Below are 27177 nucleotides of genomic sequence, written 5' to 3'. Positions count from 1 at the left end.
TATTACACAATTTCATTGTGTTTATTTACAAATAAAACGGCGATCAGAAATGAAAATCAATAGCTAAAGAGATGAGCAAATAATTGTTAGAAAACGAAGCAAACAAGTTTAGTTAAAAGCACTTTTCCCAAAGCATCCGGGGATTTTAATAGACTATAGCCTAACCTATTTCTCATAAGCTAAAGTTGTGAATTCATCAAAGAGCATCTTCTGAAATGCTGCCCGAGTTCTGATCGTTTATTAGCGACTGAGAATATTCAATGACCAAAATACGTAGACTAAATAAGTAACACACTTGAGTAACCTTACCTTGGTTCCAGAGATCAGCACCTTTTACTGTTCCCAGATGAATTTCTTCTGTATAAACTCTCTCTCTCTCTCTCTCTCTCTCTCTCTCTCTCTCTCTCTCTCTCTCTCTCTCTCTCTCTCAGTCAGTTCCCTGCCATATCACTAGAGATGGATGAGAAACACATGCACACGTTACTCCTCTCCGTAGATCACAGCAAACGCGTTCTCCTTCGTGCTTTCTTCGGCTGACACGTAGTTTGTTGGAAAGCATTCTAGATAGATGCCCTACATCCAGACTGCTCCGAAGCGAATCATGTTTGCCTGAAAAAACGTGCATCTAAAGTTTCTTTCCCTACCTTCATTGATGCCTCTGTCCTGTGCGTTCAAGGACAGACTTCACACACCTCCCATCCCCATCCTTTCTTACTCCATCCGCGCTCCTGCTCCACTCACTCTACTGTTCCTATCTATTCGCGCATCGCAATATCTGACTTTCATTTGTCTTTTACAGACCTCGATGAAAATACTTTTTGCCACTGGCTGTCTTGTCTAGTCTAACTAGTGTGGAGCAGAAGTTTAACTACGGGTTTGAAGAGCTCAACCGTCCCAGCAGAAGATGAGGCAGTCCGCCCCGCTTAAAGAGACAGATCCGAGGTTTTCCAGTCTCCTCTCACAGCGTACTAACAAGTCCAACCCTTACAGAATAACACGTTAGAAGTATTAGCCTAACCTACTGCAGTAAAACTGTGGTAACTTATATAAATGAATAATGGGAACTTATATAAATTATATTAAAACACATAATAGAATGACAGTAAAACGTAGAAAGTGCTTCATAATCTAGGATACAATAAAAGCGTTTTTTTTTTTTTTGACGGATAATCTGAATTGAATGTATTCCGAATAAATTAGCAAATCAAACATGCTTTCTTATTTTATTGTTTTAATAAATTATCAGTAAAAAAAATATGTTTAATTCTCAGAAAATGCTGGTCATCAGCATGTCAGGAGGTATTTATATATTTTTATCCTATTTTATTTATATTCGATTTATGAGGTGAGCAATTTCGATGAGCTAACAGCCAACCTAAATAACAAACATACAAATAAATAGCATAAATAGTCTGAAACCACGAAAATCGCATTGCATGTAACATGGTTGCATATTTAACATAAATTAAACTTTTTGCCTACTCTAAAATATTTTAAAGAATGCTGTTTGTGTCGTCTAATGCCGCTGTTCATCATGGTAGCTGCCCAAAACACGATGCCATGAACAGCCATCGCCTATACTTTCTGTGACGTGTAAATTTAAACAATGACAAAATAGTGAGTTTTTGATTACAAACAAGATATTAGATTAAAACAGAAATTAGATATAGCCTTCTGCCACTTTCCAAAACTGCAACTTTATTTGCAAACCTTTTAGCTTTCTTCATTTGAGTCATTTTCTTATAATCACGATTTTATTAAAGAATAAAACATGATTCTATCAATCATTTTGCTTGTGTTAGACTATTGGTATACCAATAAACGACTAATACAAAAGTGAACGATCGAGCCCCTGTTAGAAACTACAAATCCCATGATCCCTTCACTATCAGTGACGTCATTCGTGCGCCAGTGTTCGTGGACGCAGCAGCTATGGCGGACGCTATGAATGTTGGAGTGAATTTAGAAGCGTTTTCTCAAGCGATTAATGCCATCCAGGCTCTTCGATCGAGTGTCACCAGGGTGTTCGATTCTCTTAAGGATGGGATGAAAAATAAGGAGACCCTTGAAGGGCGGGAGAAAGTCTTTATAACTGAATTCCAAGATAATTTACAGTCAGTCAATCGCGACTTAAAGTGAGTTAATTGTCTAAGAATTCAGTAACCCTGTGAAATGTTATAAAGGTAAACATAGTCACTGCCAAAATGCAAGTGTTTGCCTATTGTAGTAAACCATGGTACCATGCTATTACACACTGCTTTCGGCATTATGAGAGATTATGAATTCCCACATTAATTTATTTTGATTTTAATGTATTATGGTATGTTTTTTTTTTTTTTCTAAATAATGACTGACATCTTTTTAATTATGGCTCAGTAAATTAAAATATCTTGATTTTAATCCTGGCTTTGGGAACCATAATTAAAAATATGCAATCATATGTTACACTGGTTTCATTATGTATGGTAAAAAACACTTTTGTTTCTTGTTTCTGCAGTGAATTGGAGCGTCTCAGTAATTTGGTTGGCAGGCCGTCAGAGAGTCACCCCTTACACAACAGTGGACTGCTCAGTTTAGACCCCGTTCAGGACAAAACACCTCTCTACAGCCAGCTGCTCCAGGCTTACAAATGGTCCAATAAAGTAAGTTGTCAGCATTTTGCTGATTCCTTGCATTATAGGCTTTATATGCAACACACAGGAGGGTTAAAGGTAATGGAATGAAGATTAAATGACAAATGTTGTAAATGGTCTATTCAGACTTCAGCAATATATCACTCCAGAAATATGTTCAATACTGAATCACGGAATAGAGGGTCACCTTGATGTGGTCCAGGGTTACCACAGTCTTGGACAATGTAAAAAAAAAAAAAAAATGTAGGGTCAGCAAGATTTTATTTTTAATGTTTAAGAAAGATGTATCTGAGGCTCATTAGGGCTGCATTTATTTGATCAAAATGCATAAAAATAAATAAATAATAATAATGTGAATTAATACCGAAAAATGTATTTTTCTGATGTCAAAGCTGGATTTTCATTACTCCAATAATCTGTGACGTGATCCTTAAGAAATTATTCTAATATGTTCATTTAATGCTCAAGAAACATTTTAGGGATGCACCGAAATTTCGGCCACCGAAAATTTTCGGCCGAAAATGGCCTTTTCGGTTTTCGGCCGATAGACTTTTATCACCGAAACAACACGGCCGAAATGCTGTGATGATGCAAACAGAAACCGAGACCTGCACGTGCACCTGCATAGCAAAGACCACGAGCTCCATGCTACATTCACTTAACACCAGTGAGAACATTCTCTCTCTTCGTATTCCTTTATTCGCAGCACTAAAGCGTCTCCTAACAAAGAGATTAAGACGGACCACGAAGTAAAAACAAAGAAAAGTACAGTTTTATACACTCTGTTAGCACACGTCTCACTGAGATCTTTTCGGATCCTCTGCACTTCATCGCGAATGTGCTTGATCCGCGTTATAAAGACCATTACTTGGATGCGGAAATAAGGCAGCGCGCACGAGAAATAATCCAGGCCGCGCTGGATGCGGAGAACCCGCGTGGAGACGGAGAAGCGCCAAGCGCAGGAGACAGATCAGAGCGCAGAAAAAAAGACTGGTCTCTGCACCAGATTAGTGGCATGCACCATCGTTGTCTGATATGTTCAGTGGAATTCTGCAAGAAAGTGCCTCAAATAATAATAATACAATAAATAATACTAATAATTGGCATAATTTCTATCGGTGTTTCGGTTTTGGTTTTCGGCCTTGGTTTTCTCTTTTTCGGTTTTCGGTTTCGGCCAAGAATTTTCATTTCGGTGCATCCCTAAAACATTTATTTTTAGTATTATATTTTTGTGGAAACCGTGATTATTATTATTTTTTTTTTTTCAAGAGTTCTTTGATCAATAGGAAGGTCACAGAAATAACATTTATTTGAAATATAATTGTATAAAACTACCTCTTGAAGTTCATCAAGAGAATGCCAAGAGTGTGCAAAGCAGTAATCAAAGCAAAAGGTGGCTACTTTGAAGAACCTAGAATATGACATATTTTCAGTTGTTTCACACTTTTTTGTTTTGTATATAATTCCATATATAATTCCACATGTGTTCATTCATAGTTTTGATGCCTTCAGTGTGAATCTACAATTTTCATAGTCATGAAAATAAAGAAAACTCTTTGAATGAGAAGGTGTGTCCAAACTTTTGGTCTGTACTGTATATGTATATATATATAAATAATACTTTCTGACTAAACTTTTCAATGGTATTTGATTAGTCATTAGAAAGGTATTGGAAAAGTCATTTAAGTGTTTGAAATTCTCATTGGTGAAACTTTCGGAAGACAAAAGCATTTTATTTATAGTGGTTACATTTAGTGCATGTCAGTTGTAAGTGGGATTTCTCTTCAGTGTTTCATTTACATTGGTCACTGCAAAAAATGCAAAAGTAGTAAATGCAGTGTCTCAGATATTAAAACATGAAGGACAAAAAGATATATATTTTTTTCCCCTAAATAAAACTTGAGTTTTAGTGGTTTTCGACAGTATCAGTGCATGGTTACCAGTTTGGGAAAATGTAAAACACTGGGCAGAAAATGTAAACATTTAGAAGAAAAATGTTAATGGGGGAATTTGGTCCTAAACACATGGCAACTTCAAGCATCAAAACTAGAGGCTTGTTATCGACGAAAGACAACGCAAATGTAAAAATTCAATGTTTTCAGGATCAATAACCATAAAATATCACAGACTTCATGATCATGATTAAAGTCCTAGTCTTCAGTATGTAAACAAAGATGCATATTGTAGTTAATTTGTGTTCTACACAATGATATAATAGCTACGTGAACAGATTTGTAGCATCATATATTTAAAAAAGAATATTTTGCGTTCTGTGTAAATTGGAGGTGTTGGTTAAAGAGTTTTTTGCCTTATTGGACAGTATGGACAATGTCTGCATTTAATATTAAAAGTTGCTACACCTACATCCATGAATACAAGTCTCACATCATCATGGGCGTCAGACTCAGTTGAGACATGGAATTGAATATCATCTTGCATCTAATAATACTTTAATACTATAATCAAGAGGAAGCAGGTCTACAGTTTGATGATCTAATTCGCAGCGCATCAATGAGACACATTATAGCTTGTATCGGTGATTTGCTTAAAGCAATGTGAGAAGTTTGAAATGTAAAAAAGCTCGCCAAGTCCATCTGCCTAATTCAACAGAAAATAGAGTTGTGTTACTTCTTGCCTAGTAAATCTTCTTTTGTTCCTGAAACAGCTGTGAAATGATGTTCTCTTTGGATCAAGGTCCTCGAGCGAATCCTCTCAATAGAACGCTCACCATGTCTTGGCAGAAGAGCACGCACTTGAGATTCAATAGATGTGGGTGTTCTCACAGCAGAACCAACATTTGCTCAATATCCATTACGGCTGAGTGCTTTGACTTCTTTTGATCTTGAGTAGGTCTTCTGTCCTAAGTGTTATTGAACAAGATTTGCTATTCTTACTGTAAATGCAATTTCACAGGATGTCTGCTCTGTTCTTGAGTTCTTTGATGCTTCACTCTTGCAGGTGATGCAGGTAGCATTATCATAGACCGGGAGACAAGGCCATAAACGCCGCACAAAGCAGTGGTTTAATTCTTAATTTGAGGTTTAATAATAGGTTATTAAAAGGTTGAAGTGTGTTTTGCAGTTGATAACCTGTTTGGATTTCCTGCATGGATTGGTGAATGTGTGGCAGGTTTTTGGTGCAGAATAACTGGGGTTAAAGAGCTCAATCAATAGAAGCTACTCATCAGTTGCTCTCTTCACACTGCTCGTAGGTGTACACAGGTCAGCTTCTTCGAGCAAAGTCAGATCTTTTCAGCAGTGCTATTTCACAGAAAAGCTCTTGAGACATCAGTGGTAGGTGTCTTTTTTTTTTTTAGTCATTCAAATAAAAAAAACTTCTTTTTTTGTGTGTCATTGAATTGTTTTGAAATGTTTCATGCCTCTTCTTGCCCAGAGGTGCTTTTATTGACACTTTTTAATTCCTTTTTTCCGGTTAAGTGGTTGTGCATCCCGTTTCTATGTAACAGTGTCTGTATTTTTAAAGAAATGCACAATTGCAATGGCACAGTTGGTTATGAATTTATTATTAGCACCATATTGGTTATTGGTTTATTTATTTATTATGAATTTATATTCGAATAATAGCCTATATATAATATATTATTTATTGCCTATAAATATTATGTATACCCTGTTTTAACTTTAAACAAAAGGAATAGTAAATTTATTCAACGTTTCATATTTTTTATCTAAATTTTGATGTTACTAAAGTACAATTTAACCTGTTAAATGTCACCACCGCGTTACGGGACGCCTACGTTTTGACTATACTATATTACAATCAAATTTAACTAATCTTTGAAACTATATATCGTTGGAAAGATCTAAGACTCCCAAATTATATTATATCAATATTTTTTGATTAAAAATTATTTAGGAAAAGTAATGATCAATTATGACAAGAGTGCACCCTCAGAAAATCTACATTACAAAAGGAGCTTTGACTTTGCTTTAAAAATAAGGATTCCTCGTTGCCTTTTTCCCTATCACATTTTAGAAATCATCAGAAGTTATAATCACTTGAAAAACATAAAATCTCAAATTCATCCTTAAAACCCATTTTAAAACATACATGCAATTTACCATGTAAATGGCACATCAAAATCATGTACAAAATGTTTTCAGTCATGAAATATAAAATTTAGGTTTGTATCATGTACATTCAATTCTATTCTTCAAAAACGTGAGTGACAGTTATCAGAGTTAAAAAAGAATATTTATTCTATTGTGCATAGTGGACAAAAATATATATGTGTGTGTGTGTTATACATATATATAGTATATTATATATATATATTATATTATATATATATATATGTATATATATATTATATATATATATATATATATATATATAAAATAAATAAAATAAGTTGCATAATACAACTAAGAGTCAAGCACGTGTATTCATATAGCTTGCTTTTAAAGCAGCTTCACAAGAATAAACAGGAAAAATAACCGAATCAATGATGCATACTTAATCAGTTATGAGAGGACTTACTAAAGTAAATTGCTTAAATTGGGTTTCATGTTGACTTTTTGATACTTTCATATTTTTTGTTTGAAAACCTTACTAAATGTCTGCATTCTACTGGTCTCATTAGTGTGAGGCGGTACTGGCATCAGGACGGTCTGTGAGCTTCTTCTGCCCTCTGGGTGGGAGGCCAGCTATTTTCCCACCACTCTGAGGGTCGGAGCGTGTGTCTGGGCTGGACGGTGTGCAGGCAAACACGGGCGTGAGGCCAAACCAAGCCTCTCTGCAGAAGTATTGATGCTTCCGCACTGTCTGCCTAGACAGCACAACCCCCGCCCCACTGTAAACGTGATCGATGCGGATGTTTCCGTCATTCAAATTACCCCAGGATTAATGCACTCGCTGCTTTTAGTATGGCTGTTTTTGGCCATTGTCTCCTTTCGAGGCGGTTTCTGGTGGCCCGTCAACCTGCGGTGTGGGCATCAGATATCAGTTGGTATTTAAGATCAGATACGTTTCACAGTTGCATCTTTGCCAACGACCATTTTAAAATTTTGCTAATTGGAGTTTTAGTGAGTATATAATCTGTTCACATGCTGCAGTCTGTTAAAGTTGGTCCAGTTGGATTTGAGAGTGATTATATCAAGAGTTAATTAAAGGGAAACATGTCTTGCCTTTGGGCTAGTAGTTGTCACTCACCCTCATTATGTCCTGATGTGTTTGTCTCAGGAATCTCAAGGTCCACTTCTTCCTGAGGTCTAAGGATTTTTTGCTTTTGTCTTTTTAAGTGAGAAGCATTCTACATTAGAAAATGTTAAGGAGAAAATAATGCGGGTATATTTTGAAACTAAAAACAACGAACCTATTTTTTCCAAGACCACTTGACCAGCTTTTGTCACACACTATCGGACAGCACTGGTATTGCCACAAATGTCTTAAGTTTACATGTATCATAAGATCTTCTTGACTTTGTTGTAGACTTTAAAGCCTCTTTTAAGATGGTTTATGACTGTTTAATTGTATTTGAGATGTGGTTGTGCTCTGTCAGTAAAACAGAGATGTCGGGGTGCACAGAGAGACGCAGTTAAGACATCAAACTGTTATTCTGTCATAAATACTAGAGCTCCCCTCGTGCCTCGGGGCTGCCAGGAGCACATGAATTATGTGACATTCCAGACTTTTTAGCGGAAATATTTCATAATTTTTATTTTTGTTTGCTCAGAGAGTTTGTTTTTGTGTCTCAGGGGTTAAAACTTGGGTAGAGGGAAAGTACATTTGTTGGCTTAGTTCTGTAAAAAAAATATAAAAAAATGTTTTGCATAGAATAGAAAATTAAAGAAATGTTAGACACAATTAAATTACATTTATTTACCTGCCTGCATGATGTTTCACTAACATTTATTATGTTAAAGACATAAAAAGGAGCATAAACATATTCCATTCAATGTCACTTGATTCAATCAAATGAGTGGTCTGGCATGGAAATGTATCTTTATACTGTAAAATGCATAATTTTTATATAGTAATTCACTGTAATCAAGTTCAAGTGAGGAGGGAAATCTAGTTGTTGCATTGGTTATTTTTGGTCTCTGCCCGCCATATTTTTACACTATTTACTGCATTACAAGTAACATTATGCAAATGCACTTCCCATTTAATGAAGCCAAAGCCTCAGGAAGGAGGAGACCTTGAGATTTCTGGAGCGATGGTGAGTGACAGCTAGTAACCAAGGGCCAAACATGTTTCCCTTTAATTGACTTTGTATAACATGTAAGCATGCATCGTAAGTGTGCATGACTGTGATTGAAAGAAACTCTGTGAGTAAAATGACTTTCCCAAGGTCACTTTCCCAACGGCGCTCTGATATTCTTCTTGTTGAGTGACTGGCTTGCACAACTGGACAACTAATGAGATCAAAAGATTAAGAAGCAGAAGTTAGCCCCACTTGTGTGAAATTGCTAAGGTTGTAATTTGCTTATGTATTAAAGAAAAATCTCTATTCTTTGGTCATGGACTTTACAATGAACCTTTACATAAGCAGTCTCTTCATTCAGACAGATTGGATCTAATCTCAGAGAAATTCTACATTTGACTTTGTTCTAAAACATGGAGTGAATTCAAATCATATTCATACAGTTGAGCCAGCTCAGACAGCGCTAAGACTTCTGATGAGCTACGGGAACAGTGGAGATGTATTTTATATTTATATCATTCCTGCAATATTATTATCCACTAGAGCAGTCATGATACAAACTTTTCAGTAATTCATGCCAGTTCCAGTAAAATTAAATGTTTTGCATTACCTACTTATTAACGGATTTTTTTAGTTAGTTACAATGCACAGCTAACCAAAAATAAATATATAAAATAATTAATCACACATTAATTTAAAAATTCTAAGGATTAGTTCACCTTTGTTTTGTTCCAGACCTGCATGATTTTCTTTTTCCAGTAAACAGTGTCACTGTTAATATCAATAGAATCTTATATTTTTTTCATTACCATGCTTTTACAAAGCGAATGAATGAATGAACAAACAAACAAACAAACCTTTAACAATTTAATAGGATGGTTCAGCCACAAATAAAAATTGTCATCATTTATTCACCTTTATGTTGTTCCAAACCTGCGCGATTTTCTTTTTAATGTTGGACCACAACAGTCTTCAAAGTAATTTTTGTATTCCCCAGTAGAAAAAAGTCACCACATCAGGGTTAGTAAATGTAGCAGTTTTATATTTTTCTTTTGTTAGTTTTTATCCCTTTAACACTTCATGCAGAATTAAATGCTTTGTGTCACAACTAATCATGTGACATACGATTGTTGTTCGGCATCAGTGAAGTCACACTTGGAATATTTTTTAAGAGCTACAGTGGAGGAAAAAATGTAAAAGATAAAAAGAAAAAGTCGTTTATTTTATCAATCACGTGCATCTATACTTCAGGATTTCATAGAGATGTCTGCACTAGCTGCTGGGTCTTCACCTGTTTTTGCAGAAAGATGTACAATTTTGTTCACTTCCAGTAAATTCTAACCTCTCCGCTGTACAACCGTTGAGAACAGAAGAGTTGCCGATATAGGCTCGGTGTTTAACCGCTATATCATAAGTCAGTCCCTTGTGTCAGAGTTCATATTATGGATATTTATATGTAAGCCTACATTTTTTTGCCCTCAAACTAATCAAAAGAATGCTGTGAATTTCGCAGAGGCTCGTGGCTTTTCACATCGTACTGAACCGTGCAGCTGGTTAGGCGCTTTAATCATGTCTTGAACGAAGCTGTCAGAAGAAACAAATGGCAGGCCTCAAACCCAGAGCCTACAATAAGATCAGAGAGCAGCGGACTTGCCATCACAACATGTTTCAGCCCTGCAGTTAATGATGGAGCATGTGTCTGCCAATTGCCGTGCCAGGGAGGACTAATAGCCTGGTCAGTCTTAAAGATCAGCGTGGCGCGAAGGGACGAAAAAGGGTGGAAAAGAACGAGAAAAAACTAAGAGGTGCGGGGGGAAAAAACAGCGACCTTTTGAAAATGCACTGCTCTGAGAAAAATGTTTGATGTGGTAACTTTAGCCAGCTTGGATTCCTTATTAGTTCCAAGACAAGGGAGTGTAACGTTGAATGAACAGTGGTCTCTGGTCGTCTCGGCCTGCTAATTCCTCATTAAAAGAGCAAGGGACAGGCGAGAACCTTTGATATATTTTTTTCAGTGCTTGCTATTCATATGAGTGAATGTTCATTTAAATTGTTTAGAAGGCCGTGGGGTTGATGTCTGTTTGTAAAGTTTTTGGTTGATGTTAAAATTGGATGAACTTGGTGGTACTTTGTAGGGTTTAACCTAATTGCCATCACAGCTTGATTCTTAGATTGTAATTGGTAATTTAGGAATATTTGCTCCATTTTCTAAACCTTCCAAACATTTGAAAATGTGTGCATCTAAAGTCATATGATTGCTTATTGTAATAGATTCACATCTCAATCGAACTGACAATTCTGTTCTTATTTTACAAATAAAGTTTTGTTGTCAATGACCTCAGACTTGACAAGTGTGTGTTTGGTGTCTTTTGAACCTGAGCATGGACATGAATGAGATTTCAGGATTATTAATGAATGACAAATTAACAGAAGTTTACTCTTTTCTTCACATTGAGATGTCATTTGACTTCAGAAGTCCTCTGAACTACATTTATGGTAGTTCCATAAAAATAAAAAAAACAGTAGGCATATTTTTATGTTTGGGTGAACGGTTCCTTTAAAACTTTTTTGATATCACATGTCTTTCTTTCCTTATTCAATCACTGCCTGTAGAAACTTGTTTAAATCCAAATTGGTTTCCTGCATGGAATATGTCTGATCTCATTTGCGTTACTCATAACCCTGATTTATGAGAACCAGGCATAGAAAATACCCTAGACCTTGTGATCCCTGGCTGATATTTAAAAATTAATTAACCCCCTTGACTGCAGCATAGCTGTCTCTTCCTCTTTCCCTCTTCCACCTTCCCAGTCTTGAGGTGTCTGTTTTCTATCTCTCATTGCATGGGGATTAATATCTTAATTATCGCTTGACTAAATATTTTCAATGAGACTGTAGATTATGCATATGGATGTAACAGCCTCTTTGTAATATTTTCAGCTGCTGCTGTGTCTTGATTATTCATTCTATCAGTTTATTCAAGATACCAGGGAGCTGTTCTTATTAGATGCAGCGCTATAAGTTGCATATACATTAAATTGCATATTTATTTGCACTCTCTAAGGATCTAATTTGGCATTTAGCAAAAAAAAAATTTGTCCCATGAAACTATAATTTGTGAAGGGACCGTTGCCCATGAGCAATATTAGCTGACATGCCTTTAAATGTTTCGAAATGACACAGATTTTGCCTTTACAACTGGACATAGCATTTAGAAACCTGATTATAAATTAAATATTTTTGGTAGAAGTCAAATATGGTGATAATATCTACACCCTCTACATTCTCCCAGTAGTCTACCCCTCAAATGCTTGTAGAATGGAGTTGAACAAATTTAGTCGATTTTTCCCTCAAGGCTGTGTAAAGTTATGGTGGGATTTTAGATAAAGATGCACTCATACAAACAGTCATTTCATCATTTTTCAGTGCAGAGTTACAAGCGGCGAATGATCAAAGAGAGCCGTTTCAACTTGTACTTAATATTCGTTACATGGTTTTGCTGTTCCCTCTTCGGCGAAGCTTCTTTGAATAGATATTGGATTTGATGGGCATGTGCAGTTAGTTGCATGGAATGATGCAGAGACATTTGCTTGCATATGTACTCGTCCTCTAGGTCTGCTTATAGTATTAAATGCAAAAGCATCAGGAATGAGATGCCCTGCAGTCAGAGTTATTGCAGAGATTTGGAAGATGGTGCTGGATGTCCTCAAGAAATAAAATAAGAACCTTTAAAAAGTATTTTAAATGTTCCTGGGCACTCTGTGTGAGACAACACTTTACTTGAAGCATATACATATAGTATGCATCATTAGGGATGCACCGATCATGAGTTTTCATGGCCGATTCCGATACCGATTTTTTACAAACAAACTGGCCGATTCCGATACCGATTTCCGGTTTTTTTTTTTTTTGTTGATTTTTTTATCTTTAAGCAACAAACAAGAAAGAAGGAAAGTGTGCATAAACAAGTTGTTTATTTGGTATTTAATGGGCCAAACTGGCTTTTAGCTATTGAAAACAATAACTGCAACCATCTGAAATTAACAGCTACATTACAGACATCAGCATTTAGCTTTTGTTTTTGAATTGGGTTGAAACTACAGAGAACTGGCCTTAAATTTAAAGATTAACTGTAACCATGTGAAATTAAAGGCAATAACTGCATAGTTCTACAATCCAAACAACACACATTCAATAAGATGTTTCTTGATCAGCATTCAGTATTTTAGTTTTTAAATTTGGTTTTAAATAAAAAAAAGGTCTTTACCAGTGTCTTTATTTACAGACTAAATAAAAGTATGCTATATAAATAGATTATTCCAAAATGTTAAAATCAAATAATGTTGGTGTGAATAAAACAAAGATGCAAAGTGTTTTCATTCATCCAATAAAAAAAACAAATTTAGGGTAATGATTCACATCTATATTTTTTTCACTTGAGCCAATGAAAAATAACTATTCTCTCAAGTAAAAAAATATAGATTTGAATCATTACCCCAATTTTTTTTTTTTTTTTATTGGATGAATGAAACACTTTTTCTCAGTGTGCTACAGCAGGTGATATTTAAATCAAATTAAGACGATGTAATTTTAAGGTAAAATAAAAATAATCAACTGTCGTTTACTTCTGGCTTTTCAAACGTGTATGCAAGTTCCACTTAAAAAAAAAAAAAGTTTTGTCACAGTTTAGTCCGTTTAGTTTCTCATCCAACATGTGAGAAGTTGATCTGAACATTTCTTCACGGTCTACTCGTGTTCAGGGCTCGGACCGGTAGCAGTAAGCCCTCGCAGCTTTAGTGCGCGCCGCGCAGAAAAGGGACTCTTATTTGTGCGCCAGTACACCAATGGCTGATCGCTTCCTGCTATCTGTGCCTCTGCCTCAGACATGTAGCTCTGCATTTCCAGTGCTGAACGGCTGCCCATGTCCTGCGCACAGATTTCGAAATACTTCCACACAAATGACATAGCGAACGATTAAATTGTAGTCTGTGCACGCGGCCGCACTTCCGGAAAAATCGGCCTAAAGAAGACCAAAAACCGTCCGGTTCCGATTTATGGCCGGTCAACCAGTGCATCCCTATGCATCATAATTAATTCACAGTATAGTATATGTTGTCGTGATTAGCGCTAAATCGCCATCACCTGCTTTCAAATGGAGCGGCACTTAATAGACAGAGCCATAGATCACTGACAAGCTAAAAGTTAAATATCACGTTCATTATCGCAGATGAATCACCTTTGATAATGAACGCGATAATGAGTACCGTATTTTCCGGACTATAAGTCGCGCTTTTTTTCATAGTTTGGCTGGTCCTGCGACTTATAGTCAGCAGCGACTTATCAAAATTAATTTGACATGAACCAAGAGAAATTAACCAATAGAAAACATTACCGTCTCCAGCCGTGAGAGGACGCTCTATGGTGCTCAGTGCTCCTGTAGTCTACACTGAAAACATAGAGCGCCCTCTCGCGGCTGTAGACGGTAATGTTTTCTCTTGGTTCTAAATAAATGCGACCTATAGTCCAGTGCGACCTATATATGTTTTTTCTTCATCATGACGTATTTTTGGACTGATGCGACTTATACTTAGTTGCGACTTATAGTCCTAAAAATACGGTTGCTTATCAGTGATCTAAAGGCTGATGGCGATTTAGCTCTAATCACGGAACGAGATTTACATACTAGATGCGCATGACCTAGCCCCATCGTGAATAACTGTATGCATTAATATGTACCCATTTATGGCTTCACCTTTTAATAGAATAATATATTGAAGCACATGATCTCAGTATATTGACTCGCACTAAGCTTATCCACCCCCACCCACACACACGCGGGTAAAGTGTTTCCTTGGAATGCATTTGTGTGTTTTTGAACTGTCTTATTAAAACAGAATGTGTAACATCTTGGATTGGATTATAGCATGATAATGTGGTAGAGCACAATGCAATGGTTTTTCTGTGTTCCTGTGATTGTGTCTGCTTCCAGTGAAAGAAGCTGTCTTGTTTTGTTCCATTGACGGTGACATTGATTGTGTGTGCTTGTCCCATGCATCCTCTCACAAGTCAGATTCTGAACCCCGTGCTTTAATCTTCAACTGCCTCAATGAGAGGACACACTCAGCTGCCTTACAGCATTCTGGGTAATGCCCATCTTGTCCTCTGAGTCTCTCTCTCTCTCTCGTACTCATTCTCCACTGTCCTCCATGTCTTTTGTCTTTTGCTTCAGTGTTTTTTCAATGTCCCTTATTCTTTGTGAACAAGGCTTCATCTTGTAGATGTTGCTTTAGGTTCCTCTAATTGACAGAAATACATAGGAAATAACGGGTAGCATGCTTTAAAAAAAATCGTAATTTGTTTCAATATTCAGTGTATATTTTAACATTTACTCACAATTAACATGAAGCAACATTTGCAATCCATGTTACTTCTGAAATATTTCTGAGTAAGACAGGATATTCATCAAGAAAAAATTTAGGATGAGACTTTTTAATTGAGTGTTTCAGAATTAATGCAGGTAATATTTTAATAGAAAATCATAATGCGTATATATTGGAAAAATTATTATTATTATATTTTTGTAAGCCGTTATGTATAATTCATTGTAAAGGGTTAAAGTGGAGGCCTTTAATGCATTATAATTATTCATAATGTGCATTATTATACATAAGGCTACATTTTTAACCAAATTTAATTAGGGCTCACATTTTATACTACTATTAATAATTAATTGAATTGAGTCTTTTTTTTTTTTCTTTTATTAAATTCATGACCGAGTAATTCATATTATATTAATTGATTAGAACTGACAGTTTGATTTGCGCAAAAATGAATTGAACTTACTAACTCAGTTCCAGCAGTCTTATCAAAATATATCAAACATTCAGTATGTTGCCCAGTCATGTCATAATGAAGAATATTTTGAATTATCCATGAATCACCAAACTACACAATTGCCAGGGGCCAGTATTTAAGCCAGTGGTGATTGATGTGGATGTTTTTAATGCACCAAATCTCTCAAGCCACTTGACATTCAAAGACGCCTGAGCCAACTTGACAGCATCTTCTATTTGTGTGTTGTTGTTGTTTTTTTCTTACCTTGTTATACAGGCTTTTTATTTATTAGCAAGGGCTTTTTATACAGCTGGAGCCCAGCTTCCCACCGTACGTGCTACGCTCGTACAAGCTCTGGCCCTTACCAAGGCGGCTCATTAGCTACGAAAAGGAGATTCAGTTAATTAAAATAATTCCCCGTTAACACAGCTGCTTTGGTCAGCCAAATTAAACAGGGGGAGTGGCTGCGCCGTCTGCTTCTCACTCAGCAAATGTCGCTCCACTTCCTCGGAACATGGCTAATTAGCTCAATAGGAGGAATATTTTAATAGCAATTAATGAGGCAGGGGCCTATGCGAGCTCTAATTTAAGAGCCTGGTTTGTATGGGGGTGCATGCCGATGAATTCTGCAGCCTGATGAGATCACTTTTGTCACCGCTTGTGTTCCGATTGGCCTCGCTCACTACCAGCATGTTGCTCGTAGACTATTGATTTTCTGGAGATCACCCAGTAAGCTCACTGCGGTGTTGGAAGAAGATACTTTGAAGGTGCACTTTGTCAAGCAATAAGTCACTCGTATATAAAAGTAGTTGGTTAACAATCGAGTTAGCTAGCATTGAAGTTCTCTTAGGCTGAGTTTCTTAAAGTATTGTAACCCTAAGTAGCCCATTGGAACCACTGGAAAGCAATTTCCCAATGTTTAACTGCCCAGATGTTGGTTAAGCATGCAGGATGATGTCAGGTCCAGAGTTCTGTCGCATCCATTAACATCTGTCCTGACGTGATTGACAGAGTGCTACACCTGAGCATTCTGGGTAGCGGACACCTTTCACATGGTTTCATCACATGAGCAGAAGAGCTATTGACAGGCTTCTGCGATACTGCGGCTTCAAAGCCAAAGATATTACACGCTCAACATAGTAAGACAGGAGGCGAGGGGGAGGAGGTGGGCAGGAGACGAGGAGGAACACAAGGAAAACGTGATGGAGTACTATATGCAAGCAACTGTGCTTTCTCCCAGAAGAGCAGATTGTTGACAAGATTGCAACTGTGCTTTGGGTAAACAATTCATAAAAGCCCAATTAGGCTGTGATGATTTCGTTTCGATTTCGTGTTCTTTTGTAAACTGCAGAATATTCTCTGGACACTCATGTTTCGGGTTTATGAATTCATGGCTTGAATGCAGTCACTGTGGGACTCAAATTTGACCCATTGGCCATAAAACTCTGAATAGATGCTTTTACTATTTTACTATTTCGCATTTACAATAGACCTTATGCATCAGAGAAACAGGTGCACAGCTGTATTTAGAACTTTGTCTTTGAACTTCCATTTTTGCGTTACAGTTATCATCATTGTTGAAGAGTAAATGGCTAGTGAAGTGAATTTGCTTTCTTCTCAGTTCTTATAGAAGCAGATGTCATAACAATTGTCAGTCGAACGGGAAGAATTTCAAACGAGTGGTTCATTTTCTAAAGTTGTAAGACCTTACCTTCAGACTGTGGAAAAACATCTTGGAGATGTTACCACAGTTCTTCTGGATTGAGTCTGTTTCTTCATGTCATTCCAAACAGACTGCACGATGATGAGATCAGATCTCTTGTGTGAAGCACTGGCTGCTGTCAGACCAAAATCTCACTGGATTATTACAATTAATGGCAAAATGAATGTTTGGAAATGTAAACTGATATTTCCTACTGACACACTACAGCAAGATATAGAAATAACTGTCTTCAAAACATTTTGGTTTTGTACTCTAATAATTTTGGCCACCAAAGTATTAAAAATGAACAAAATGTAATTTTCAAATAACATTAATTTGTAATAAATATTTCACTTTTTGTGTGCGTACATGTATATGAAATGTTAGTGTGTATTCCAAATAAAGCCCAATTAAATGGAATTGAATAGTCCTGATCAGGAGAATGTGTTGATTTTACAGACGTAGTACATGAACGTGTGTTTCTTTCTGTAGTTACAGTACCATGCAGGTCTGGCCTCCAGTCTACTAAACCAACAGTCACTCAAACGCTCAGCCAATCAGATGGGAACATCTGCCAAAAGAAGACCCAAGGTCCAGCCCAGCACCCTCGCCCTTCCAACACAGTGAGTCCGGGCTCAGATTTTTAACCATGTCTCATAACCAGATTGGATTTTTACCTGTGAAACCAGTTTAGTTGTTAACTTTGTCTAGTAAGTGTACCACATATGGACTTGATTTTCATGCACAACATAGATGTAGGATTACAAAAAAGCACAAAACAAGGCCTACATTGATGAAAACTGAAGTCACCAGCATCTGCTTGTCCATAGAGTCATTTCAGGAGGTCAGAGGTGACCATTGATTCTCTTTCTCTCTATTGGTTCATCTGATTACCAGTGTCACTGGGGTCTTAGACCATAGGCTTTTATAATAAAGCACAGCAAGTGAGATTCGGTGAAAGGAGAGGAGAAGAGAGCATGGACTCTGGAGGGAAGATGAAAGACGGATGGAGAATGAACAGAAAATAAGTATGAAGGACTGATAGAAGAGACGAGAGCGGAGCCCAGGTGGTCTGTGTCCCTCTGAAAAGCCCACTGATGGGTTACCACTCCTGTTTCTCCTTGCAAATGTGCTCTTTTTAATCTGATTCTGTTTATTTTCTTTCCAAGGTCCTTCAAAGTGATTGTTCATTTATTTCAAGTTGTAGTGGTCTCTCCTTTGCTCTGATGCCTGTCTGGGTGCTCGTAGCGCAATGTGCCGTCCAATGCTGAAGGACAAGGAGAAGGAACACTCCTTTGCAGTGTGTAACATCTACTGTGTACGAAATTGCCCTCTTTTCCCTATATAGTGTTGTCTAAACACTACATAACATCAAAATTATATTCACTTTATATTTAGGTTTTTCAACCCAGATGCAACTCGTTTACATGCACTAACTCCCAAGTTTTCCAAGCACCTGAAGCCATCAAAAATTAAGGGGAAGTCGTGGCGTAGTGGTTAAAGAGTTTGACTCCTAACCCTAGGGTTGTGGGTTCGAATCTCGGGCCGGCAATAACACAACCCCCAACTGCTCATCGGGCGCCACAGCATAAAAAAATGGCTGCCTACTGCTCCGTGTGTGTGTGTTCACTGCTCTATGTGTGTGCACATTGGATGGGTTAAATGCAAAGCACGAATTCTGAGTATGGGTCAACATACTTGGCTAAATGTCACTTCATTTTTCCGAAACTTTACACTACTGTTCAGAAGTTTGAATTCAGTTTGATTTTTGACCTGAATTAGATGGATTCTTTTTCATCCATCCACACAAAAAACATTAGCAGTAACCCTTAAGTGAGTTGCTCGTGACAAATCTGCTTTTAGGTGACTAAAAGTGGCCTGAAGCTGACTGGCCCATCAGTTTACAATGCACTGTGTATCTTTAATACCACCGTGCTGCTTTTCGGATGGGAGAGGATGTTGAACGGAGCAAGGTGAACAAACGTCAATGTCCTGATGAATTTGCCGTTTCTAAAAGGAGCGGCGCATGAATTATGCAGCACAACCTTCATGCGCTTTTGCTTTTATGTTACTTTTTTATGTGCCAGCGTTCTGATCGCATTCCCGTCCAACATTGCTGCTTGCTTAAGTGAGTGGACCGACAGTAGAAAGTAAGGCTGTCCCAAAACCAAAAGTTTCTAAATGCATTTTAATAGATGTTTACTGTGTAAATAAATTATAATATGATAAATTATTGCAGTTGTAACTGGCCTAGATTGGGTGCGCTAACTAATTTGCAAGCAAAGTGATGGCCAGCTGTAGTGATTAAACATTTATAAATGTTGATAAAAAGAAAATGAGTAGAGGCCTGAAGAACCTTCAAAATAATCAAATCAACAAATCCGAGCTTTATTGATTCATTTATTCTATAAGTCTGTTATAATCTTTCATACTGCCATTAATGAACCAGCAGGAGTTGCTACAAAAAGATCTGTTTTAAAATCACGGCATGTTAAACTAGCCTGATAATTGAGGCCCAAAGGAGAGTCAGATTGATAGCAGGACCCATTCTGTGCATTCATCGCAATATTACTATTGTAAACTGAATTACACAGCATTTACTCATATAATCTGGCTCGAAGGGATCGTGTCTGCATTTGAGCACTTTCCCACCAGCTAAGCATGCAGCAGTTATATGATTTGATGAATACCTTGTAGTACTTTATGTAATCCTTTCATTTTGAGAACTGGTTGAGTTTCTGGTTGAATAAGATAGTGAAACGGCTAATCAGTGAGAGTTTCCCTGCATCGCCCCGCTCAGCTCAAGGTGACCTTTGTTTTCACCAGTCAAGGCTTTGTGTTGCTTTTGAATCCTCAGGGTATGAGACTGCCTTCCTCCTAGGATCAATGCAGAGAGCTGTTGTCATTTTAGTGCCTCCTGCTCCCATTGGCCAGACAGGCAAAGCCACAATTACTGAACCGAGACTAATTCACCAATCCACCCTCATGAGACCTGCAGATTTACTTTACATGTTACTATAATTAACAGCAGCTCCATCCTGTGTCTGTCCTACTCTTGTCTCCATCCTCTTCGGTTTGCACATAAGATAGATTTCTAGTTTATTATAAATCAGTTAATTAAAGAACAGCTAAGTCTGGATTACATCCATTTAAAATGTGCATGTGTGAATGCAATATTATTATGAAAATTGTTTCAAACTGTGGCAGTCTGAGGAGATGGGCTTCCCCAGGTGAGCCTCCCAAAGGCTTTTCCTAAGGTTTCTTCCTCATCTTCATCTCGGGGAGTTTTTCCTTTGGCTTGTTCATTGGGTTGTTTGTAAGGTGCCATTCTTTGCAAAGATGCTTTTGAATTCGAATTAAGATTGTAACGAAGAGGTGACATTATTATTTTAACTCATTTTATTCATTTTAGTCTTACACTTATGTAAACATAAAGAAACATTCTGGACATTCAAAATAAATTAGTGCATTTTTTTTAACTCGCTAGTTTGTAGTTTGTACCCCCGAAGCAATCTAAAAAGTCCGAATATAAACACTTATTATAGGTGCACCCTAGTGATTCAGGACAAGCCAAAAACACGGTTTGGAAAATGGATTAATGGTGTACTCGCTTATTATATACATTTTTCTACATTTTGAACACAAACAAAGTTACGGACCACAGCTCTGATTGGTTGATTTCTTACCGGGAGCGGTCTGTAACTGCAAATGGCAATAGGAGCACTGGGAGGAGCCAGAGGAGCTTGATTTTTTTCACAGATTATCTGTCTCATATTCTACTGTCAGGACATAATGACAGGTTTAATAAATATGTAAAAAATATTTTTTTTACAAAAGTTCCCTACTGCAGATTTAAATGCATTAAAAGAACCAAAACTTCTTATAATCTTGGCAACAAACATATCATTGGAAAGGTCTGAGTCTCAGAATTTTCTATTTAATTTTTTTCAATTTTGAGAAGTAAAATTCACAGAGAAATCTAGAGAACAATTCATTAAGCAAAATTCAAAATATTTTTGATGACTCCCAGTGGCTGTGTGTGGTATGACGCCCTAAATAAAATCTCACTGGAACCTAATTTTTTTTCATATCAACTTCAAATTTGTAACATAACTTATTTAATAAGGCTTTATTTTTATACCAATTTTAGAGTAAAACCTGTTATGTAAAATATTTATAATGAATAAAATACAATACAATTTATATAGCGCATATTATTTACAGTACATTTAAACTTCTATAACTTTTTGACACTTTAATTCCACTTTTGCCAAAATCTGCTAATTTTCTTCTTTAAAAAGAGACCAACCTAATGTTTATATTCCAAAGTGTTCATAAATTACAGCAATTTAAGTTTGGATATTGCACTTTCATGCCTATTTAAAAAAATGGGGGGTGACAGTTTTAAACTATATTATAGTTTGTATTACATAGTTTTTTTCTGTATTTTAGCATGTATTTTAAGCCGTTATTTACATCATGAAGTGCATCCAGACTGTTTCATGTTCAATCTCCAGACTGAAGGGAGCGCTGGTCAAGAAGTGTCTCTTTCCTGTGCTGCATTGCAGCAAAGCTTAGAGAGCAGAGTGTTATGAAAATTTTAGTCATAGCTGATCCCTGATTAAAGGAAAGAGAGGAAGACAGCACTCGTTTATCAGTATTCATCTCACCCTCACATGCAGTCACAAGAAAGGGCTTTTTGATCACTTTGTATCATCCATCACACTGAGAGAGCAATGTTACCCCGTTACATCAAGATGAACAAAGTACACGCATCTCCTTTTTTGTGCTCCCCTGACACTGACTTCCTGCCATCCTCAGGGGTGTCTATAGATGCCCTTTCTTGTGGCCGCATCAGTTTTTTTAGCAGTTGCCATGTAATCCACTGAAAATATTTCATCATCTGGATGATAATCTGATGCATTAACATTCAAATCACACTACACTAGATCCTTTAACTGTGCAGCAGAACCTACATGTCCATGGAGCATTCATTAACATTGCATTTAGATTACAAGGTTGGTAGAAATAAGAAAACCAACATTTGCGTCTTCCTACAGAATCTCATGGTGTAATCATTCATACCCTCAAACAGCTCTCGCTAGTATTTTCAGATCAAAAAAGAGATTTTAGATGCATGACATTTACAGTTCAGCCCGAATGGTTAAAAAAGTTCTGTGGTCCAAGGTGAGCAAAAAAAGCAGATCACAATATTTCCTGAAGGTTGGCTTGACTGTCATTTAAATACTTTTAATTGAGTTGCTAGTAGCTTCCTCAACAGCGCCTGAGACATTACACCTGGGCAAGTTAGTAAATTATCCTCTGAATGTTGAGTTTCTACTGAATATTTTAATCTGAAATTAAGCCATCATTGGAAAAATGGCCCATGGTGCCTTGCTGATTGACAGTGTTACAGCACACTCAAGGTCAGAGGATGCAGCCACATCCTCTTCCATTGGATTTCTTGACCTTTCTTGGTCTTGCCTGTACAGTGCAGTGGTAAAACAGGGCAGATGGGTAGTAGACAATTAAAAACCTGTTCAGAGAGGCGGCCTGGGGCAGGGCCAGAGGGAGGGACTTTAACAAGGACCTTTAAACACAGTGGTTTCAAGGCAGCCAAGCACCAAATGGGAGTAAATATTGGCTTTGGTGAGTAAATAAATTGCCAGTTTGGCAGGAACTATGAGGAACTGCAACACTGCAACAATACCAATTGACTTGTTTTCTATGTGGTCTCTTGTGTGTAATATTTGTGATATTAAGCCACCAAAATGAAATTATTCTTTAAAGGTACAGTTTCAGACAGAAGAAAATTGCTTTATTATTCATGTTATCATACTAATATTAAAATTAAACAAATTTCTGCCTGGTAATAAATATATCCGACTCCTAGTCATGAGAACGAGATTTATCGTTTTATTTTATTTTTTCAAAATTCTTTTTTTTTTTTTCGGTTTAATGCTTTTTTTTCAAGTTAAAATTTTTCTCAACTCCTTTTTAATAGTTAATAGAAAAACGTGTCTAATTAAAATCATGAAACATACATTTTCACATAAATTTATTAAAAGTTTTATGAAATTACATTAGTGACCTATGAAATGTTTTTTTCTTACTATATTATTTTATTTTTTATTTTTACCAAATTCGGTTTTATCATGTCTAATTATTTGAATGTATAAACAACTTAATTGATTAATATTATTTTTTCTTAAAGGAGTCTTATGATTTTTTTCCCCCTCAGAAATTGTGTTGTGTATTTCAATTTTTTGATTGTCAAATGAAGGCATAAAACATTAATTTTATTTATCATTTAATTATTGAAAATTAAGCAAACTTTTTATTTTTACTTAACAAGTGGGATTTACTATTAAAATGAATATATGGAAGAAATATTGTGTGATTAATCCTTACAAAATAATCTTTGTTTCATTTTAGTAGTATTAGAAGTAGTAGCCTAGTTGTACATTGCACTGAAAAATAGTACTGGACTTTTATTTTGACAGCTTGCCACTAATACCTTTACAGTTCGGTGTATGTGTCATAACGCTAGTTTACTCAAATCAAACGGTAAAATGCTCATAAAGTTTGGAGAATATGCTCATGTATTTGTGTCCTCATTTAGTGAGACAGCAGAAGCTGAAATCACTGCGAGCGTCAGGCACACTTCTATGTGTAGAAAATGAAGCTGTGCATCTTCGCCATTCATTAACAGAGACACGCAGAACATTCAGGATTCATATTTACATCAACTTTTGTGGCCTTATAATTAAAGATACATATCATGATTTAATTTAAGTGTAAGGACCTGCTTTTGATTGATTAATCAATTTAAAGTTTGACAAATTCTGTGACATCCCATGTTAAACTAAATTCTGTAATAACATAATAAAATTATGACTTGATAAAGACTGCATAATTTTCCTGCTTATCATCCGTCCACTTGCCTGATGTTGGCATAAAATATTTTACATACCACCATTGCTGAAAAGGCAAGTGTAATGCAAATATATTTGAAAGGTCTGGGCAAGGATATCATCATCCTCGCGAGACCAGCCCCGAGATCTTGTCACATCCTTAATATTTAGTCAATTTTAACCTTAGGGTGATGTCATTTTGGATGCCACAGACAGTGCTTTGGCTGATTTTACACATTCTTGACCATATCTTGGACCACAAAATCTATACAGGACAGTGAATGCCTTGAAGACAGTGATTCAATGAGTTTACAGTTGTTGATGTGCAAGTAATGTTCAATATGTTAATATAAGCCTCGGTGTGCCTAAAATCCATTATGAGACTCATGCTCTGCTTGGCTTGAGAAAACAATCAGAGCCACAGAAGAAGAAACCCTTTTCTGTGAGTCCAGCAATGATGAGTTCGTTTGCATGGAGATTAGGTGGGTTTCACTTACAGAGATTATGAGTTATGAAGAATGGAGATATTAAAACATGTCTTGTCTTGTAACATGCCGACACCCCTCTGTGGCGCCAATGGAGATGTAATTGCTAACCCTATTTGGTTACATCCCAGACATTCTATTGCCAATAAACCACCTATGCCAGGAATAAAATAATTGCTTGGCTGCAGTATCTGTGATTGGCTGGAGGAGCAAGTTTTGGTTCATGTGAAATTAGCATGCATCGCATACTTTCCTTATGACATCCTGTTTGACAAGTGAATTTAAATAATTTCATTTAAAGCTTATTTTTATTGAGTTTTGTGATGTTTGCATGTCAGTTGTCTTCAGTTTGCTGCTCAAGTAATAATTGTGCAATTACTTTTTAGTCGCTTCTGCTATTGTTCGTAATAGGAGTGCATTTACCCAACATCGTTTTCAACTAAAAACTGAATACTTATTATGCAGTTTTATATTTTTTATGTATCGGATGTTCATTTACACCACAACAGCATTTTGGGGTTCTGAATGCAAACTTTTGAAGACGGGTTTAAAAGTGCACATTTTTGAAAATGACTTTTTAACCGTCACCATTACCGTCACCATGTAAATTAGAAAATTTGGGAAAATTATGACGTTATTTGCATTAGTTTTAAGTGTTTGTATAGTGTTTCTTTACAAAAGTGGCATCACTATCTACTACCCTGGCCTGGGTAGTTTTGACAACATTATTGTCTGTATGTGAAAAGATTTGGGAGTGAGTTCAGCTTCCTGACAGCCTGATGAATGAAGCTGTCCTTCAGTCTGCTGGTCCTGGCCTGGAGACTCCGCAGTCTCCTCCCTGATGGCAGCAGAATGAAGAAGCTGTGTGATGGGTGAGTGGGATCACCTGTGATGCAGAGGGCTTTGCAGGTGAGACGGGTTCCATAACTGCCCTGGAGGGAGGGGAGAGAGAAACCAATGATCTTCAATGATCTTGTCAGTCTAGGAGAGGTCCTCTGTGATGTACACTCAGGAACTTGGTGCTGCTCACTCTCTCCACAGTCGCACCATTGATGGTTAGAGGAGCATGCTGAGTGTGCGCTCTCCTGAAGTCAACAACAATCTCCTTCATCTTCTCCATGTTCGGAGAGAGATTGTTGTCACTGCACCACCCAGAGTTGTGTGACTGTGTGCAGTCGTGGGTCAGCAGAGTGAAGAGGAGGGGGCTAAGCACACATCCTTGGTGGGCCCCAGTGTTCAGTGTGATGGTGCTGAATGTGTTACTGCCGACCCGTCTGAGCTGCTGACCTGCCTGAGATCTTCCAGTCAGAAAGTCCAGCAGCCAGTTGCACAGTGAAGTGTTGAGCCCCAGCTGGACCAGTTTGTGAATGAGCTGTTGAGGGATGATGGTGTTGAATGCTGAACTGAAGTCTATGAACAGCATTCTGACGTATGAGTCCTTTTTGTCTAGATGTGTAGGTGCTGAGTGGATGGCAGTTCCAATGGCAACATTGGTTGAGCTGTTGGACCAATATGCAAATTATTCCACATTTTGTTCCAAACCAATAAGACTTTAGTTAATCTTCGATGCACATTTTAAGATGTTTTTAATATAACCATGTATGTAAGACATGAATGATACCTCAGTCATTGGAATTGTTGTGGTGAGGTGTGTTAATGGGTTTAAAAGCAATCACACCTTATTTTCACCTGGTGGACTATAAAACGATCCAAAAAAGTCCTATTGTTACATTGAAAGACCCCAGCCATATCTAGAAACCAGAATATCTTACAGACGAGATTGGGCTAGTGGGAAACCACCTAGCAACCATCCAGAACACCCTAGCATCTGCATAGAAATACTGTAGCATTGTACTGACAAGTTTTGCATGCACAGGCACTACTCACGTTTTCTCCCGAAAAGTTCTAGTTTATTCTTGGTCTAATCATTCCCAAACCCCTTATATAAAGATTTTACTAAGCATATATCAAGTCAGTGGTAAACTCTAGCGATGTTCTCACATATTTAATATGCTGTTATTTAATTGAAGCTAGTAAATGAGCAACCTTAGTGCAGGCACGAGGGAAATTGTGAACAAACAGAGGCATGTTGAACAATTTCTCTTTGCTTTTGATCTCCCCTTCTGGGAAAGAAAATGCTGTTGCAGGAAAATCAGGAAGAACTGCATTGCACTTTCAGACATGTGTACGCAAGCACATGCGTGTCCCCATTTGCACCTGTCTATGGGTTACCTGGGTTCTCCACAACCAGCGTTAAGGAATATTATCTTCATAGTTGGTCCAATAACTTTCAAATGACTTTTAAGCAAATCCCTCCACCAGCCGCCCACAAATGGTTCTTTAATGAATTATTTTCCTCGTCTGTGTGCAAGGCCAGTCCCTCAAGTCTATTGATAGCTGATGGCAACGGAGATTTTCATTAAACCCTTATTAGCATTGACCC

General features: G+C 37.1%; 2 protein-coding genes across 2 annotated transcripts in view; one reads left to right on the top strand and one right to left on the bottom strand.

The window, feature by feature from the left end:
• The window catches only part of ntng2a (netrin g2a), a 61834-nt gene extending 60883 nt beyond the window's left edge, over positions 1-951 (bottom strand). Inside the window, exon 1 of the mRNA XM_026269484.1 lies at positions 310-951. The gene's annotated coding sequence lies outside the window, so the exon portion shown is untranslated. The remainder of the gene's footprint in view (positions 1-309) is intronic.
• Positions 952-1909: 958 nt separating this feature from the next.
• The window catches only part of LOC113107172 (mediator of RNA polymerase II transcription subunit 27-like), a 53357-nt gene continuing 28089 nt past the window's right edge, over positions 1910-27177 (top strand). The window contains exons 1-3 of the mRNA XM_026269483.1: positions 1910-2135; positions 2498-2642; positions 17828-17958. Of these exons, the coding sequence (XP_026125268.1) occupies positions 1933-2135; positions 2498-2642; positions 17828-17958 (479 nt within the window). The 5' untranslated portion in view covers positions 1910-1932. The remainder of the gene's footprint in view (positions 2136-2497; positions 2643-17827; positions 17959-27177) is intronic.

This window comes from Carassius auratus, chromosome 8, assembly GCF_003368295.1.
Source record: "Carassius auratus strain Wakin chromosome 8, ASM336829v1, whole genome shotgun sequence".
NCBI classification, from domain to species: Eukaryota; Metazoa; Chordata; class Actinopteri; order Cypriniformes; family Cyprinidae; genus Carassius; species Carassius auratus.
This window is presented reverse-complemented; position numbering and strand designations above follow the sequence as displayed.